The sequence below is a fragment of the Penicillium oxalicum genome, chromosome II, assembly GCF_001723175.1.
Source record: "Penicillium oxalicum strain HP7-1 chromosome II, whole genome shotgun sequence".
NCBI classification, from domain to species: Eukaryota; Fungi; Ascomycota; class Eurotiomycetes; order Eurotiales; family Aspergillaceae; genus Penicillium; species Penicillium oxalicum.
This window is the reverse complement of record NC_064651.1, coordinates 3,830,995-3,846,727: the sequence shown is the minus strand read 5'-3', so window position 1 is coordinate 3,846,727 and position 15,733 is coordinate 3,830,995. Positions and strand designations below refer to the sequence as shown.

At 51.6% G+C, this 15,733-nt stretch overlaps 7 protein-coding genes across 7 annotated transcripts; 2 read left to right on the top strand and 5 right to left on the bottom strand.

Annotated features, from left to right (window-relative positions):
• Positions 1-100: 100 nt before the first annotated feature.
• POX_b03204 (Damage response protein 1) lies at positions 101-870 on the bottom strand (the record flags this gene model as incomplete). The annotated part of the gene is made up of 4 exons (XM_050112105.1): positions 101-331; positions 436-673; positions 736-769; positions 858-870. 4 exons carry the CDS (start codon positions 868-870, stop codon positions 101-103), a joined length of 516 nt encoding a protein of 171 aa, XP_049972451.1.
• Positions 871-2,194: 1,324 nt separating this feature from the next.
• On the top strand, positions 2,195-3,782 carry POX_b03203 (uncharacterized protein; the record flags this gene model as incomplete). Its single annotated transcript, XM_050112104.1, has 2 exons — positions 2,195-2,334; positions 2,414-3,782. 2 exons carry the CDS (start codon positions 2,195-2,197, stop codon positions 3,780-3,782), a joined length of 1,509 nt encoding a protein of 502 aa, XP_049972450.1.
• A 792-nt stretch (positions 3,783-4,574) lies between these two features.
• Positions 4,575-7,123, top strand: POX_b03202 (Serine/threonine-protein kinase prp4; the record flags this gene model as incomplete). Its single annotated transcript, XM_050112103.1, has 4 exons — positions 4,575-5,290; positions 5,354-5,580; positions 5,654-6,522; positions 6,575-7,123. 4 exons carry the CDS (start codon positions 4,575-4,577, stop codon positions 7,121-7,123), a joined length of 2,361 nt encoding a protein of 786 aa, XP_049972449.1.
• A 402-nt stretch (positions 7,124-7,525) lies between these two features.
• POX_b03201 (uncharacterized protein) lies at positions 7,526-7,857 on the bottom strand (the record flags this gene model as incomplete). The annotated part of the gene is made up of 2 exons (XM_050112102.1): positions 7,526-7,738; positions 7,783-7,857. 2 exons carry the CDS (start codon positions 7,855-7,857, stop codon positions 7,526-7,528), a joined length of 288 nt encoding a protein of 95 aa, XP_049972448.1.
• A 1,915-nt stretch (positions 7,858-9,772) lies between these two features.
• POX_b03200 (uncharacterized protein) lies at positions 9,773-9,980 on the bottom strand (the record flags this gene model as incomplete). The annotated part of the gene is made up of 2 exons (XM_050112101.1): positions 9,773-9,815; positions 9,871-9,980. The coding sequence occupies 2 exons, from the start codon at positions 9,978-9,980 to the stop codon at positions 9,773-9,775; spliced, it is 153 nt and encodes a 50-aa protein (XP_049972447.1).
• A 1,389-nt stretch (positions 9,981-11,369) lies between these two features.
• On the bottom strand, positions 11,370-11,645 carry POX_b03199 (uncharacterized protein; the record flags this gene model as incomplete). Its single annotated transcript, XM_050112100.1, has 1 exon — positions 11,370-11,645. The coding sequence occupies one exon, from the start codon at positions 11,643-11,645 to the stop codon at positions 11,370-11,372; it is 276 nt and encodes a 91-aa protein (XP_049972446.1).
• A 3,635-nt stretch (positions 11,646-15,280) lies between these two features.
• On the bottom strand, positions 15,281-15,588 carry POX_b03198 (uncharacterized protein; the record flags this gene model as incomplete). Its single annotated transcript, XM_050112099.1, has 2 exons — positions 15,281-15,424; positions 15,496-15,588. The coding sequence occupies 2 exons, from the start codon at positions 15,586-15,588 to the stop codon at positions 15,281-15,283; spliced, it is 237 nt and encodes a 78-aa protein (XP_049972445.1).
• Positions 15,589-15,733: the final 145 nt, after the last annotated feature.

Genomic DNA, 15,733 nt, shown 5'->3' with positions numbered 1-15,733 from the left:
CCAAAGTCATCGTGTGCTGGCATGTCTGCGACTCTCATTTTTCCCACCTCATTTTCACATGTACTGTGTGCCCAGACCTGGCAAGACACATCGTTTATCCTCATGACGTGGGAGCCTCAGGGTCTCCCTCCGCGACCAACTTGCCCACCACGAGATATTTCTCCGAAAAGCGCTCCTCCCACGACTGCAGATTCTCCAGCTGGTCATTGTCCAAATCCTTGAGATCATCCAACGGACCCGAAAGATCCTTTGTCAACATATCTTCGTCAAAGCTCTGATGCGCCAGTCCACGAGACGCATCGCGACCCGCAAAATTCTCGTACGGCCCACCCTGTCGTGTTACAAAAATTAGTCTCATTCTTGTCCCCGCCCTTCTGGCAATCCCTTCTGCATGCTGGAAGTTTCCCGCATGGGATCTGAATCCTGGACACATACCGGGCCGTAAAAGTTCCGGCCGGGGGTCACATCAAAGACACGGCCCCGGACCGCTAAGTAGACGGGTCGCCCATCCTCACCGTTAAACTCACGGAGCGTTTTGGGCGTGTAGGTGCGGAATACGACTGGGGCGGGACCCCGCGGAAGAACGACGGGTTGTTTGGGGCGGAGATGCCAATATACCAATACGACGAAGAGGGAGAGGATGATGAGGTTGATGGGCGAGGCGATGGACATTCTGGGATGTGTTTAAATGGTTAGTCGGGTTTGGATGGTTGGTTGGTGACTCGGCGGACTGACACTTCGGCTTGGGGCTCGGATGATCCGGTTTGACCTAGTGAGTATTGGTCACGCATCAGCTTTGAGATTCGTGACGATTGAGATTCTGGTTGTGGAAGTTTTGGAGGGGGGGTTGGATTTACCGGGAGTAGCCATCTTCGGTTGGAATTGGAAAAAAAAGAACGGGTCGCTTTTGGAAGTGGAGGTGAACTGAAGTTATTGTATTGGGACCGCGTTGGAGAGGTCCGTCAAGTGGAAGCTGTGGAGAATAAAGGAAGATGACATCGACGGCTACAACGGGTGGACTCCATCCCCTCACGCCACGTGATGACCGGAGATTATGAGGGACAAACTCGGATACATTAGAGTGGGATATGGGTTCCCAGGTCTGTGACTATATATGGAAACATTATCTACAGTAGGATGAAGTAGACACTACTCTTTACTTCTAGTAGCTGCTAGCTACTAACCTGTGTCGGTGGCACAGAATCTCCAGGTGTAGCTATGTGTCAAGTTGTGCGTGACGGGTGTGGTCTGCGTGGGGCGTGTTGATCCGTCGCAGCCGTGGATCCTCGACGACCGACAGGGTGAGGCATAACAGAAATGATGCCACGCCGCTAGTGCCTTCTGTGCAAATAGCTTAGGTGACGGACCCGTGAGATACAGATCCCTCGATGTGAAACGGCTGGCTTAGACCAGAATAAAGATGTCCCTATGGTATGATCACCCCTTAGAATACTGGTTTCCCCTTTAACGTGAACGGCACCCAACTCGACTCGGCTCGAACGAATCCTGCGGTCTTCGGGATCGATCCCAGGCGCGACAAACATGAAACACGATCTAATCTCGTCTTACCCGCTCCTCAAACACAGTGTCGCTCTCGGTCCCCAGCAGACGTGGTTCTCCCACCTAATAATCCAATCTAGTCCGTTGGACGTTCCAGCTCCATCCCCCTCTAGCGGTTAGTTTGTTAAAGAAAAAGCTCCATGAAGCCACTCCACCTGATCATCGCCCCCAATTTCCCGTTGGCGCCTACCACCTGAAAGCCGGTTGATGTTGGGTTGGGTTCTCAGAGTGCTGCCCTAGGATAATACATGAAAATGGACTTTTTTCTCTCTCTTCCCATTCATCCGTCCTCCACTCGGACACTCTGCCACTCTCGCTCATGTTGGACGGGGACCCGTGACACCTGGTCTCTCTGTTTCCGAGTCAAGAGATCGAGTTGCCTCCAGCACCTTCATCCAGTACATCTTCAGTAGTCGTTACGGGATCCAAAAGGATTGGTTGGTCCAGTTTGTCGCACTGACTCGGTTGGACCTGTTCAGGCTGGTCAACTGACACTTGTGAACTCTTTGTTTTCTTTTCCAGACCAAGACAAAGGACACAGTCCCCCGGCCTGTTGCTGGCATCGGTGATTTCAAGAAGAAGCCTCGACCCCCGACTTGCATCAACTTGAAAATTGTCTTCCATACGAGCGAAAATGTGGTCCAAAACACCCTTCAAGTCGCGTCAACCGACCGACAACTCCACAGTAGCGGGAACGACGTCAGGGATTCACATGTCCTTTGCGGATCACCCGCTCACACACCAGTATGTCAAGCAATTACCCAAGTTGCCATCGTATGTCCTCTCAACCTCTGCTATCCGGCTACGGTTCTGAGACGGTCAAAGTTAAATCACTGACATTACATCTACTTAGCGAGCCAAGCGGACCAGCAAGTGGTACAAATGCCACCGCCGCTCTGCCGCTGGCGAAGAACAACCACGAGGACAAGCTGGAAGACTCTAGTGTGTCTCCGGCCATCTCGCCTGAGCTTGGCCCACGTGCTCGCGACAGTGCAGGCAGTTTTTCTGTCTCATCCCTGGGTGATGACGACCTCAGGTCAGAGTATTTTCAGGATGCATTCAGCGCGCCCAACCATAAACTCGGCGCCCCAGTCCCAGCTCCTACGGTAAGCTCACGGCCATCGCGGGAAAAGCTTGCGCACGAGGCGCCTCTGCCGACTCAGTTCCCGTCCACCACTCCGACACGCAATGTACCTACCGGAGTGCAGGCAAATGGTTCAGTCAAGAGCATTGCAGGATGGCAGGGTCAGGCTCGGCCACGTCACCAGGGTTTCCACAAGCCGTCCGGTTCTCACGCTACCAATCTCCTGAATTGGGGTCGTGAGCAGTTACAACCGAAGAAGAAGCACGAGCAGGGACGAAGTCGAATTCCTAGCCGTTCTCGGAACGAGCCCGACTCATCCCAATACGGTTCAAGATCCGCAGCACAAAGCATGCCCTTTGTACAGCACGCCAGGCGGGATACATTTTCCCCGCCGCAGGATGCCAACCTTGGCTTCGTGCCAACCGTGGTGACCACAATTACTGCTGGACCTTCCAAATCCTACCCGGCCAAACAGGTCACCGAGAGTACGAGCAAGGCTTCTTCTCCTCGACTAGAACCTCTGCCCATCATCGATACAGCCGAGGGATTTCTGCTGTCGACCGAGGCCGAGACAGATACACCTCAACCCGCCGTGTCTGTGACCGCCATGGATGCCGCCGACGATAACCCCCGTCGAAATCACAGCTCTCATGAACGAGACATTGGAGAATCGGAGGTCACTGATGATCGCGCGGACTCAATCATGTCACGCCGACGCCCGGTCCCCATTGCGATGCCGCCGACGTCAAAAAAACCCGTACGAAAGCCGATTGCCCCGAAGGCGTCGCCCACCTCAACAATAGCTGCCCAAACCGTGTCGAGTGATGCTCCCAAGGACACCCTGGGCCGGATTGAGGTGCTTGAGGCGCGACGGGATGAGCTCGCAAAGCGCAGATTCAACTTGGAGACGGTGATCCGCGAATTGACACGAGTCATCCAGCCAACATCAACCGTGTACGATCTCGCCGCCAAGGCCGAGGTGAAGCGCAGCGTTCAAAGCATTGAAAATGAAATTGCAGAGATCAAGCGCGAGGAGCATGAGCTTGGCTTAAAGGTCACTCGCGCGTGGAGAAGATTGGACGAACGAGAGAACAACGGTGATGGCAGTAATTTGTGGGTCAAGCGAGTTACGAGCTAAACGGTCACCTACTCAAAGGAAGAAGACTCGTGGTCGTGATTTTGATTTGGCCTTCCTCATCTTGCATTTTCCTCCTCTTTTTTCAGCGTTTCCTAGCGAGCGATCCAAGTTCCCTTCAGGGGCGGCGATGTCAATTGTAATACCCTCCTGAGCCTCTTTTTCTGCACTATGACCAGCGATGTTGTTGTCAGTTATGCACGGCGAGACAAATTTATTGGATCTCGAGGATATGACCCGGCCTATATTGAAGTGATGATGATTGACTAGTAAATACACCTCAGAGCTACTACAATAGGCAGTACCAACTTATAACCCTCATCATGTTAGTCACGAGAGAGAAAGCGCGGACGGTTTCACTAATGCGCTTCATACCGCCTGCCTGATGCGATAAGACAGGTCCGCGTCTTTGGCCAGACTCTCGCAATGACCACTTCTTCCAGCTTCATCTCTTCAAGTACTCACGTCGGTCTCTCACGTTTCCCCATACTATCGCATTTCCAGTCTTGACTTTTCACCGAAACAAAAGGCTTTGTCCGTGGTGGCTGCCAGTCTTGGGTGTAAAGGCAGGCTTCTTCAGCCGGTTGGACTTTCACGTCTCCCAGCCGATTCTTATCGCATTTCGAAAAGCTTTAGCTAACTCGCGACTTCTCACTCAAGCCTTGCCCCGGGGCCAGTCAGAAAAGAAAAAAAAGGCAACAAGAGCACCGTTGAAAAGATCAACGTAGGAGCAGCCAACTGGAACACCGCCCTTTGATCATAAATCTTGTTTCAGACAACGTTACGGTCGACCAAATGGCGTCTCGCAATCGCTCGAGGTCTCCATCGACCGTTTCTGAGGGTGAGATTATTGAATCAGGCTCAGAGATGAAGGCAACTGCGTCAAAACCTCCTCTTAATGGCACCAGCGTTGACCGTCCCCCCAGAGATAGTTCTTCCTCGGCACGGAGATCTCCCGGATCGCTGAGAGGCAGCAGATCGCCACGACGACGCAGATCGTGGACGAGATCCAGATCCCGCTCACGTTCGCCCTACCATGACAGTCGAGGCTCGAAGCGCAGACACGATGACGACTACGACGGACCTCATGATCGGCGCCCTCGACAAGAGCCCCCGTCCCGCCGGTACGGGTCGCGACACGATGACCGGTCATATGATCGCAACGCCCCCCCTCGCCGGCTGAAGTCATACCATGATTACGATCGCGAGGAGAGCTATGGTGGTAGCCTTCAGTATACAGATGACTACGATCGTCGCAGGGAAAAGCGACCACGCACCCGTAGTCGATCCCCTTATCGTGAAGTCAGAAAACCTAAGCAGTACGACGACTCGACACCGCATGTGGGTGGCGCAAGAGCCGTTGGAGACACCAAGCGGTGGTCGAATGCGGACCAGGCTGTGAGCGCAAGAGGAAAGACCCCAACAGGCACTCGGAAACCAGTGGTTGGTGCTGAAACACACGAGAATCAGATGCAGCAAGCCCCCCCGAAACGGGCGCACTTTGCCGATGAGTAGGTCATTTCACCTCGGTCCGCTTGTTGCGTGTCACTCGAAGCTAAATTTCTCGTCAATAGTGTGGATACCCGAATGGCAGAATCGACAGAAGACTCGCAGCCAGCCGAGCCCATGGACGAGGCGGCTGCCGTGGAGGCTCGTCGTAGACGGCGTGAAGCGATCAAAGCCAAGTACCGCAGTCAAGCGAGTCCAATGCATCTCAAGGCTCTGCAGGTTCCCGGCGGCGAGACGGATTCATCGACAACCGGGACGGAGCCGACGGACACAAGCACACAGGGGAGTCCCAGTATGTCGCACACTCCTACCCCCCTGGCACAACCGTTTTCAAGGAGCTAATGGATCCCAATCTCTTCCCACAGGCTCTCCTCAACTTTCCCCTGCACCAAACACTCCTAGTGAGCAGATTGGAGACGCTCTCTCCGATTTCACCATTAGCAAAGATGCGGATTTAGTCAACTCCTCTGCACCTACCGATGGGGCCGAGAAGGATGAGCCTTCTGCTGCGGACTATGACCCCATGCTAGATACTAAGCAGGAACGTGAAAAAGCCGGCGCGGCCAATTTGACAAATGGGGAGGTGTCATCCACTGCTTATGATGAGACACAGGCCACGAGGCAGGACATTCTCTTGCCAGACACTGCACCTCAACAAGCTCCCGCCACCGCCACAGCTAAAGATCCGTACGATATGTTTGCCGAAGATGACGATGACATGTTTGCCGAGGAACCCGCTCATGGACAGCCTGCTCACGCATCGGCTACTGCCGTGCCCCAGCCACAGGAGTTGGACATCAGCATGATGGACAATTGGGACGACCCTGAAGGCTACTACAAGGTACGACTCGGCGAGTTGATCAACGGAAGGTATCATGTCACGCAAAATCTGGGGAGAGGAATGTTCTCCTCCGTGGTGCGAGCTACCGATTCGGTAACGGAGACTGTAGTTGCTATCAAAATCATCCGTCAAAACGATACGATGCGCAAGGCAGGTATGAAGGAGATTGGAATCCTGGAGCAACTGCACGAGGCCGACCCCGAGGACAAGAAGCACGTCATCAAGTTCATCCGCTACTTTGACCACAAGGGCCACCTCTGCATGGTCTTTGAGAATCTCAGCATGAACCTGCGTGAGGTGCTGAAGAAGTTTGGACGGGATGTGGGCTTGAACTTGAGAGCCATCCGGGCCTATGCGCAGCAAATCTTCCTTGGGTTGAGCCTTCTCCGCAGTGTAACATCCTGCACGCTGGACGAAACCCGATAACCTGCTGGTGAACGAACAGCGCAACATCTTGAAGGTTTGCGATTTGGGCTCTGCCTCTCCAGCCTCGGACAACGAGATTACCCCTTACCTTGTCAGTCGTTTCTATCGGGCCCCGGAGATTATCTTGGGCATTCCTTACGACTTTGCCATTGACGTCTGGTCCATTGGTTGTACTCTGTTTGAACTTTACACGGGCAAAATTCTCTTTACGGGTCGCAACAACAACCAGATGCTCAAGTCGATTATGGAGTGTCGTGGCAAATACCCCCCCAAGTTGCTGCGACGGGGCTCCCTCGCTCACATGCACTTTGACGAGATGCTCAATTTCCACAGCGCGGAAGAAGACAAATTGACCGGCCGTCCTGTGACTCGCATCGTGGACTTTAAGAAGCCCACCCGTGATCTGAAAAGCCGGCTGATGGGCAAAGGCACGCGGGGAATGTCGGATGCGGATGCAAAAGATTTGACGCTTTTTGTCGACTTTTTGGATAAGTGTCTGACCTTGAACCCGGAGAAACGCTGCACCCCCGCCGAGGCGCTCAAGCATCCCTTTTTGAATCGGAAATAGAGGAGAGGGAAGGCCCCTGAGGGAGGTGAAAGGTGCTCAAGTGATGCGTGTGGAGAGTGGTTCTGCGCCCTTCCAGTCAGATCATGAACAGAGCTAAAGAGGAAGTTTCCGAGTTTCCCATGCTGTATGTAAAGCGGCATTCTATTCATTTTCTTTTTCTTTTTCAACAGATGATCGTTGCAAAGGGATTTCAAATGATACTCTTATGACCACTAATGACCCAATTTATTTGTGACACTTTCCGCTACACTGGGGACGTCGTTTATTTCCTTTTCCATATGTCAAAGTCCCTAGAGAGAACGTGTCATTTATATCTGGCAAACTACCTAAACACGACATGCCCCAGGCAGAAGATCAATGGGGTAGGTCAGAGTCCCGTCGGCTTCATAGGAACCCCTGCGTTCAACCAAAGTTCAGGTTGAGCATGACTTGACCTGAAGCTACCCAGCCTTTCTGTTCCCTGTCCTCTGGAAGTGGTGTATAGTACGCAGGTTGCCCCTTTCCAAGGATTGCATCGCCACCAATCGATGCGTTCAGGGCTAGTTGCGCGAATCTCTTTCTCCTCGCTTTTCGTCTTCTGAATTTTACGGGTGGGTGAAAGGTTCTGAACGTCCACTGATATGCAGTAGTAGAATCTCCCAACCTGTTCAATAATGTACCATCTCCTCCAGCCTCTTCCAAGAGGCATGATCCATCATTAATGGCATGGGCAGTACGAGCAGTACACCAGTCATTCTTGAAACCCCAGTGTTCTATTTCCCAATCGGCAAAACAAAAGGTACATATCCCCCCCCCCCCCCCCTTCTTCCCCCTCATGCCCTGCCCTTAATAGATACCATTCGCATGTTATGCATAACATGATTACAAGTCCCAACCCAGCCCAGCCCCCTTCCCTCACTTTCAAATCTGACCTGACGATGGTGTCAGTGGCGTTATGAAATGCAGCCGTTTACCCCGCTCTAGAGTGGAAAAAGCGTACCGCAACCGATTACTACGAAGTTAATACTTACTGCCTTGAATGATCTGCTATATACTTTTATACTGTCACCTCCAACCTTTTGATACTTTGGGAGGGCTAATGGTATTTTTGAACCGAAGGTCCGTATTTAGTATCAGGTTGTCACTTTCATACGAGGCATTCCAGAGTGTTCTCCAAAGGTAGAGTTAGGTCATGGGCTATCATCTGCCAGTGCTTTTGAAGCAAAGGGATCGTCGTGGATGACATCAAGGGGAGGGGGGGGGGGCTTATATGAGTGATGGACGGGATTGGTCTTGTCTGGAGTGTACCCTATCAAGGGAATGAAAACCTTTCTGTGATCCTATCTGTATCCACATCAAGGTATCTTGCATGGATTCTACCGGACCTGGCTCTACGAGAAATGTACTTGATTACCCTGTCCTGTTATAGGCGCCGTGGCGTCGAGAAGACTAGGTCCAGACGGACTCGTCCCCTAGGTTTGTTTTCTATTTACAGAAATAGCGATTGCCTAGTGGTAGAACATTGTTGCTTAAATCCCCTGTGTACACGCTGTGTTACCTATATATAAATAAACTGGCCCTGAAGTGAGCTGGAAAGAGCTATAGGTACGAGGTAGGGCGTGAACTTTGACATACGGTGTAGTTCTAACCCTGTAGCTCAAAGAATTGGAAGCACCGGATAGAATTGGAACTTCAACATCCATATCCTCTCCTCTCTTGGAAAGCGCACCACGGATATCAAATCACCCGAATTGCAAAAAGCGTTCTAGATCATCGCATCAGATGGAACTATCAACAAAGTCCCCCTTATATTGTTAGAATCACCGGAGAGCGATGCTGGACCGGATGCTGGTAAAATAGGTTCAAGCCTGGAGATCAGAATGGCTTCGATGATATTCACTTACAGATGTGATGTGCATTCAGTGACAGTGTACTATGATGCTTTGAAGAAAGAGGAGGGTGGGGGCGGACTAAGTTTACTGAATCGTATAGCAAACTTGAGAGTTCAGAGCACACAACCATACACAGCGGGAAACGAAAACACCAAACGACCAAGGTTTTTGCCCCAGTCATCTTGAAAGAGTAGCAGTGTGACCGATCATGCGCCGAATGCAGTCTCCAGCCTCCAGAGCGTTCCCAGTTCACCCGCCCCCCCCCCCACCAGACAAACCACCAAATTAGCCTTCTACAAGTTACAACGATTCTACTCGCGGAACCTGCGCCATGCATGTTAGAGTTTCTCGACTTGATATAGTTCTCAGTGAAAAGCGTATAGATGAGTTTTGCCCGTCGGGCTCGGTTGCCGTGCAACAGGGACGTGGAGGGGGGCGCATAGTGGCTGCTACATAAAGTTATTGCCTCAGTTCCTGTGTAAACTTGGGAACCAGAGCATGAACCCACGGGTGATATTGTTGATCCCCGTCACATTTCCACGGATGGAAGCTTCCAATCATCTCCATGAGACGAGCTGAGAAAGAACACAAACGTATCCGGGGGGGGTTTTTTTCCGCCCACAGGTAGATACCTATTTGTTGCCGAGTTGGAAGGTTGAATGGATCATTCTTGCCATTTGATACCCATCCTGTTATCATTCAACTTTTTCGATCATCATGAGTCGAGTCGGTACATACAGCGTATGTTCAGTACATAATCTAGTAAGATGATTGGATTCTACTGTTTTGCGTTTGTGTTTCCTTGTTGACTTTCATGGTGCCTGCATTCTCATTGCATGAGTTGAAACCAATCCGACGGCTGGTTTTGGCGCGCACTTGATCGTCACAGTCTCGGCCCCCTTGGTTGAGTGTAGAGTAGCCTGATCCAAGCCAATGGAGGTTGGAGAGGCCCGGCGGGGGTTAAAGGCGCGATTGATTCCCGCCATCTTTCAATTTGAAACCCGAGCGTCCCACAAGTATAATCGGGGACAGGCATTTGCTGCAGGTCACTTTTAGATGAGGGGCTGGATCCATCTACTGGACAACAGAGACTTACGATTGGGGGCCAGAATACATAATACGTATCCTACTGGAGATTAGAACGATCCATGTCATCATGATTTGAGGCGGGCTGGGTGCAGGAAGGATTGGCACTAGGCGCTCGGCAGTGGAGAGTGTAGACACATACAACTCGACGGCTGTAGTTGTAAGTACCGTCGGTCATAGGGTCAAACAGGACTGGGTCTGGCCCAGCCGGAAGCACCAGCTTTCGATCCGACAATTATGAATTGAGGGAGGAGAGGCGAGAAACTCCATCAACAACTTTGTCGAAGAGCCGGGGAAGCCGGTTGGGTTCATGGGTTGCAAGTTTTATGTTTGGGGGGCTTTCCAGATTGGAGGTTGGGGGGGGGGGGGGGGGGGGGGGGCGTGAGGGCTTCTGGAATGGTCGCTGGTTGCTTGATGTAGGCGAGATTCGTCAGTCAGACTGTATGGACTACTTTCACAGGGTCCACGATCTATGGTTAAAACTGACCTCTGGAGCGTAATTGTGGAGCGTCGGCAGATATGTTCTTTTGTTAAGTATTCGAGAATAAGAAACGACAATCCAGTTGGGGGCTGAGCTCTCATTCAATTGGAGCCAAGGGGATTCAGACCGGGGCACTTGGCTTTCTGTTGGATCTATTCTGGAAACGACGGGCAATCCAACTCCTGGTATGTGTGGATAGGCGGCTTCATCCTATTGGTACCATGCTTGCAATCCTGGATACTGAACACGACATGTTGATCGGATACATGGGAATCGACCCGGGACCACTCAATCTGATCGGGGTAATGATTAGATCATCTTCATCTTACCTTCTTCACCAGTGGGTCCGACCACGCCTCGAGACTGGAAAGAGACATCTCTATGTAATCTAGAAGAGTCACAGTGACAAGCCAATTGGATGATCATGATGATAACGATGATTTACCCCCAGCATCTGCCCGGCTTGCCACGGGGGCGTCGGAAGTGGCAAAAAATCCTTCCATGTGCAACATTTCCAAAGGCGAGCAAGGGAGAACAACCGATGAGAAATAATTTCCACGGCGATCACCGGCTATCTTGACTGAGCAACCAAAACCTGCCCGAGTGATGATGTCGAGGAGATGTTTATTTTGTGGGGGTCCATCCAATGAGATGCCACCATCACCGCGTGGCCCGTCCAGTCCCCCAGTAGACAGAAATTTGCCGAGTCTGTCACTGCGTACCACGATGGGAGGGAGACTATCGTGCTTCCATCTACGACAAAAACATCCGTCCTTGCAAATACACGACCAATCAACCCCGGATTCCTTCAGTGCAGATGCTCCAAACGGTTTTCTAGCATCTTTCCTGGGTGGGTCAGCTTACGAATAAGCAACTTGGGACGGTGGTCCGTCTGCGTTCCTCGACACATCGGGAAAGCATCTTCATTGCAGGGTCGCTGGTTTTTGAACCTGCGGTTCCTGCCAGACTGGTCCAGTCCAACAAAGTCAATCTCATCTCGAGTGAACCTGTCCCATCTAGGCCCTAGCCTCCCATCCCTTTTCATTCTAAGCTTTCCAGCGAGCTCATCATCAAGAAACCACATTGTCCCTCTATTGATGCTGCAATCTCTATCTGTACACACCTACTAGAAGGAGATGTCATCTAGAGAGATGCCGGATAGCTCATGCAGCACACGTGATGATTCATGAGTCGTGTCTCCATCCAGTACCAAGATATCAATCCAGGTATCGTAGCGGTGAAGAATCAGCCGCAATGGATCAGGGCCACATTTCTCAAAAGAACAAATTGCAGCCGGACACACCAGCATTTCCAGGGTACAGAGAGGACTCACAGGAGTTGATCGTGGGTTGGTCCACGAATACAACACCACAATTCACCTCTCGCAAGGCTGGTCATCTTTGATATTGGACTTGACCGCTGTTCGTTGTCCACCTCGATGATGACCACTGCCAGTAACTTACTAATCACTTATGGTCCCGAGTCCACTCTCACATACACGCCCAATCAATCCGGTCATTGCTTGGAATACAACACCAACCGGAGTGAACTTTCGTAGTACCACGCCGATGTTGAATGGTCCGCCGAGCCGCTGACCAAGTGTGATTGCGAAATTCAGTTGTGCGACCTGGGCAAATTTTTCTTTTTGCGCTTTGATCGGTCGGGGACCAGCAGAGCAGGGCCGTTTATCATGCACGAGTACGACTGGACGCATGCCATCCATCTCGGTATACAGGATGAGTAAGCCGGGGCTCTGGACGTCACACCCGTTTGGAGGGCTCCACGGGGCTGATGTGTGAGTCGAGACCACCTCCACGCCTGGTTGAGGACTAAACCAGTGTCCTTATTGTAATGGGTTGTGTAGACACCAGCTTGGGGTTCAAGGGAGGGATGGTGCTATAACCATCTACTGTGAGCTTGTCAATTTGAGTTCCGTAGAGCTCAAGGTAGAGAGGATAGTGATACTGCATGTACAACCACCTGAGTCGTGTACCTACAGAGAATAGTAACTAATTGGACATCCTGCAGTCCTGGACAAGATGTACTTTGATCACAGACGCCCTGCCTAGAGTCAGGGACTCGAGAGATAAACTTTAATTGGACTGAATAGGGGGGCCCAGGACCATCTTCAAAGCCCCCCCCCTCCTCAAGCGGCCACTAGGCTCGTCTGTGCACCGATCCACTCGTTCTCGAAAAGAAAACGGACTGATGCGTCGATGGCGATGCACCCTCGATAGGCCTCTTAACTTTTTTGCCCAGTCGGTTCGGGAGGTTGGGGGGTGAGGATCTGATCCCTCGTGATTCGTCAGATGGAAGGAGGAGGTTCCATTTCTCATTTCTTTGCCTCACTCTTTTCTCTCCTCTGTTTCGTCTCTTTCTCTCTTTTATGTTGATCACTATAGAATCATGGATGCTTCTAGCCCCGCTAGACCTCCCAACTTTCCCTCCCCGAATGATGAGTCGATCAATCGATAAATGCCACTCCCCTCTACACAGCACCACTCTATAGTCTCGACTCTCTATACTCTATCGAACCCTTGACCCAGCCTGTCTCCTCCCACACCCGTGGTTGATCCCAGACTAACCTTGGAGTCAAGAGATGGAAATCCTAGAGTTCAGTTCTTTTCTTTTCGCACGACACGATTCCTTCGTGACCATGGGAGATCCCCCGACTCCATCCATCATCCATCATGGTCGGGTCCGTGCTTCTCCTCTCATGATCCAACAAGATTCATCCACCCGGCACGCTGGGATGTGATTGAATTGTGAGGCGCCAGCCCGGAGAAGGGGGAGCCTGTTTCACCCCAATCATTCGTGGAGAAGGAGAATATCCAGTGGATACTCTCCACTATCCAGTTCACTCGGCAGGGCTTCCTACGCCATGCACCTCTCCGTCCCTTTTGACAAGACAGCCCCCCCAAGTGACGGTGAGACTCACCTGCTCAGTAGTGACCGCTTCGTGGGAATTGCGTGGCTAGAAGGTTCAGAGGCTAGTAGCCCGTGTCCCAGTATCCCAGTGTTCTAGTGCCACGAGTCAAATCCATACGGTATACATTCCTACTTAACACCTGGGAGGGGTATGTATTACTGGAGAAAGTCTTGAGCGGGTGGAACATGGCGATGAAACGGCGCCAGACAGGGGAGAGGGGGTTGCTCTGCCATGTGCTAGAGCCAAGTTGGAGAGTTGGTGCACTTGTGTGCAGTCTCTTGAGTCCACCTAACAGTCGTAGTCTATACATTGTCGAGAACTCTGGCCTGAGTAGGTTTCCCCCTAGAATGTGCTTGATTCGATGCGTTTAGCGACTGGATGCATACTGTATGTTCCCAAGTCCTGAATCCATACAATGAGTGATCTTGAGTAGTAAAAGTGAATACATAGATGCCGGGTAGAGTCTTGTCCTGCCGTCTCCCATCGAGACTTGGATCTTTCCAATCATCACCGTCGGCGAGACTGAGAGAATCATGAGTGAGACCAGAAAGGGAATTCTTTTTTTAGACTGGAATCTAGTCTGTAGAGCTAGCAGAGGATAGCTCTATCGTCGCAGCGACAAGTCTCCAAAGTCTACCGTTCTGCACAGATACAGTTCTGCCCTATCGAGATCTGAGAATGTGGGACACGGGTTCGACGTGAACTGGGCAACTGGCGAGTGGTCCAAGAGACAGAAGAGGGGGGGGGGGGCAGACAGAAACTGGTAACTGGTGGATCTGGTGTTTAGGAGTAAGTGTTTACCGATGTAAGAGAGTCACTGACTGGCTGGTCAGGTACAGGGACGGGACCATCTCACTGGAAGACACAGAGACACGTGACAAACATGCTAAGATACTCAAGTACTTCATTTTTTGACTGGAGTACTTTGTGAATACTACGAGTCGTGGTACAGTAGTACTCTTTGAGACTGAGAGAAGCATTGTGTCACAGTTGCTATATTTACTGTCCCAGTTTTTGACTGTGCTATGTGTTGCGCGTATGAGTCGACCACGGTGACGAATCCGGTCAAGTGGCGGGAAACGCAGGGGAATAAACGGGGGGCTGTGGAGAAAAAAAAACCCATGGCGAGATGAAGGTGGCCACGATTGGGCCTTGGAAGGCAGGACAGGGCAGGGCAAGGTACCAGACTCCAGACTCTGGAACTCTAGGCCTATCTAACTTTGACAGGAGAAAGGGAAGGGTGTTGATTCGACTCATTATTAGTAGGATGGTCAAGTTACAACGCTAACCGTCAGTACTGCGCGTCAGATAGTCGCCTACTCGATGACTCGATGATTGCCGTACGCCATGACGCGCAAGGGGAGAAAAATAAGTTGTGTGAGAGAGATAGAAAGAAACAGATTGGACAAGGCAGCCAGGCGCACCAGTCACCGTGCAGATGAACAAAGTGGAGCATGGATTGCCAGGACAGGTGGAACAAGGTCCAAGGCTGAATGGAGAGGAGCTCCAATGGAAGACGCCTCTCTCAGATCCCACTTCTTCTGTCGATGCCTGACGGCTCTCTTCGTCTGGACTCGTCAACCTGGAGGACGAGGGTCCAGTTCGAACGGTCTGGAAAATTGCCACCAGCCACTCATGCCCCCCGTCACGAGGTGTCCGCACCCATCCATCGTGTGGAATTTGGTTCACAAAAGGGGAACTGGTGACTAAGAAGGGTGGCGGTCGGTCTTTGGGCGTCAAACGGTGGAGTGTGGGCGGATGCAAACTGGAAATTGGACCACTTGAATGGATCACGGATCGGGCCAAATGAAAAGGGCCCAACGAGAGACGGGCGTGGCCATACAGATGCTTGAGAGCTCCGGGGCCTGGCTTATTGCCACAATAGATGTCGGTGCCTCGTGGGTTGTGGACGGCAGGGCCAGGTGGAAAGTCTTCTAGCATTCTCGGGGGCAAATGCCACTCACATCAGAGCGGTGAACAGTGGAAGGTGAACGGTGAAACATACCCATTCTTCATCCGATGCATTTCTCTTCGTGGTGTGTGGAAACTGGCGGTTAAGACACTCGGCCCATCGACCCTCAGGCTCTGAGATGTCCATGAGCCAGTGAGATCAAGGAGTAGATTCAGTGGAGGGGAGAATCTTAAAACCTGAAGGACAACACTCATCATGCACTCATACCACTCGTGAGGGTGTTCACTCTGACCTCCTTGAGGTATACATTTCTACCGATGACTTGCTCTAC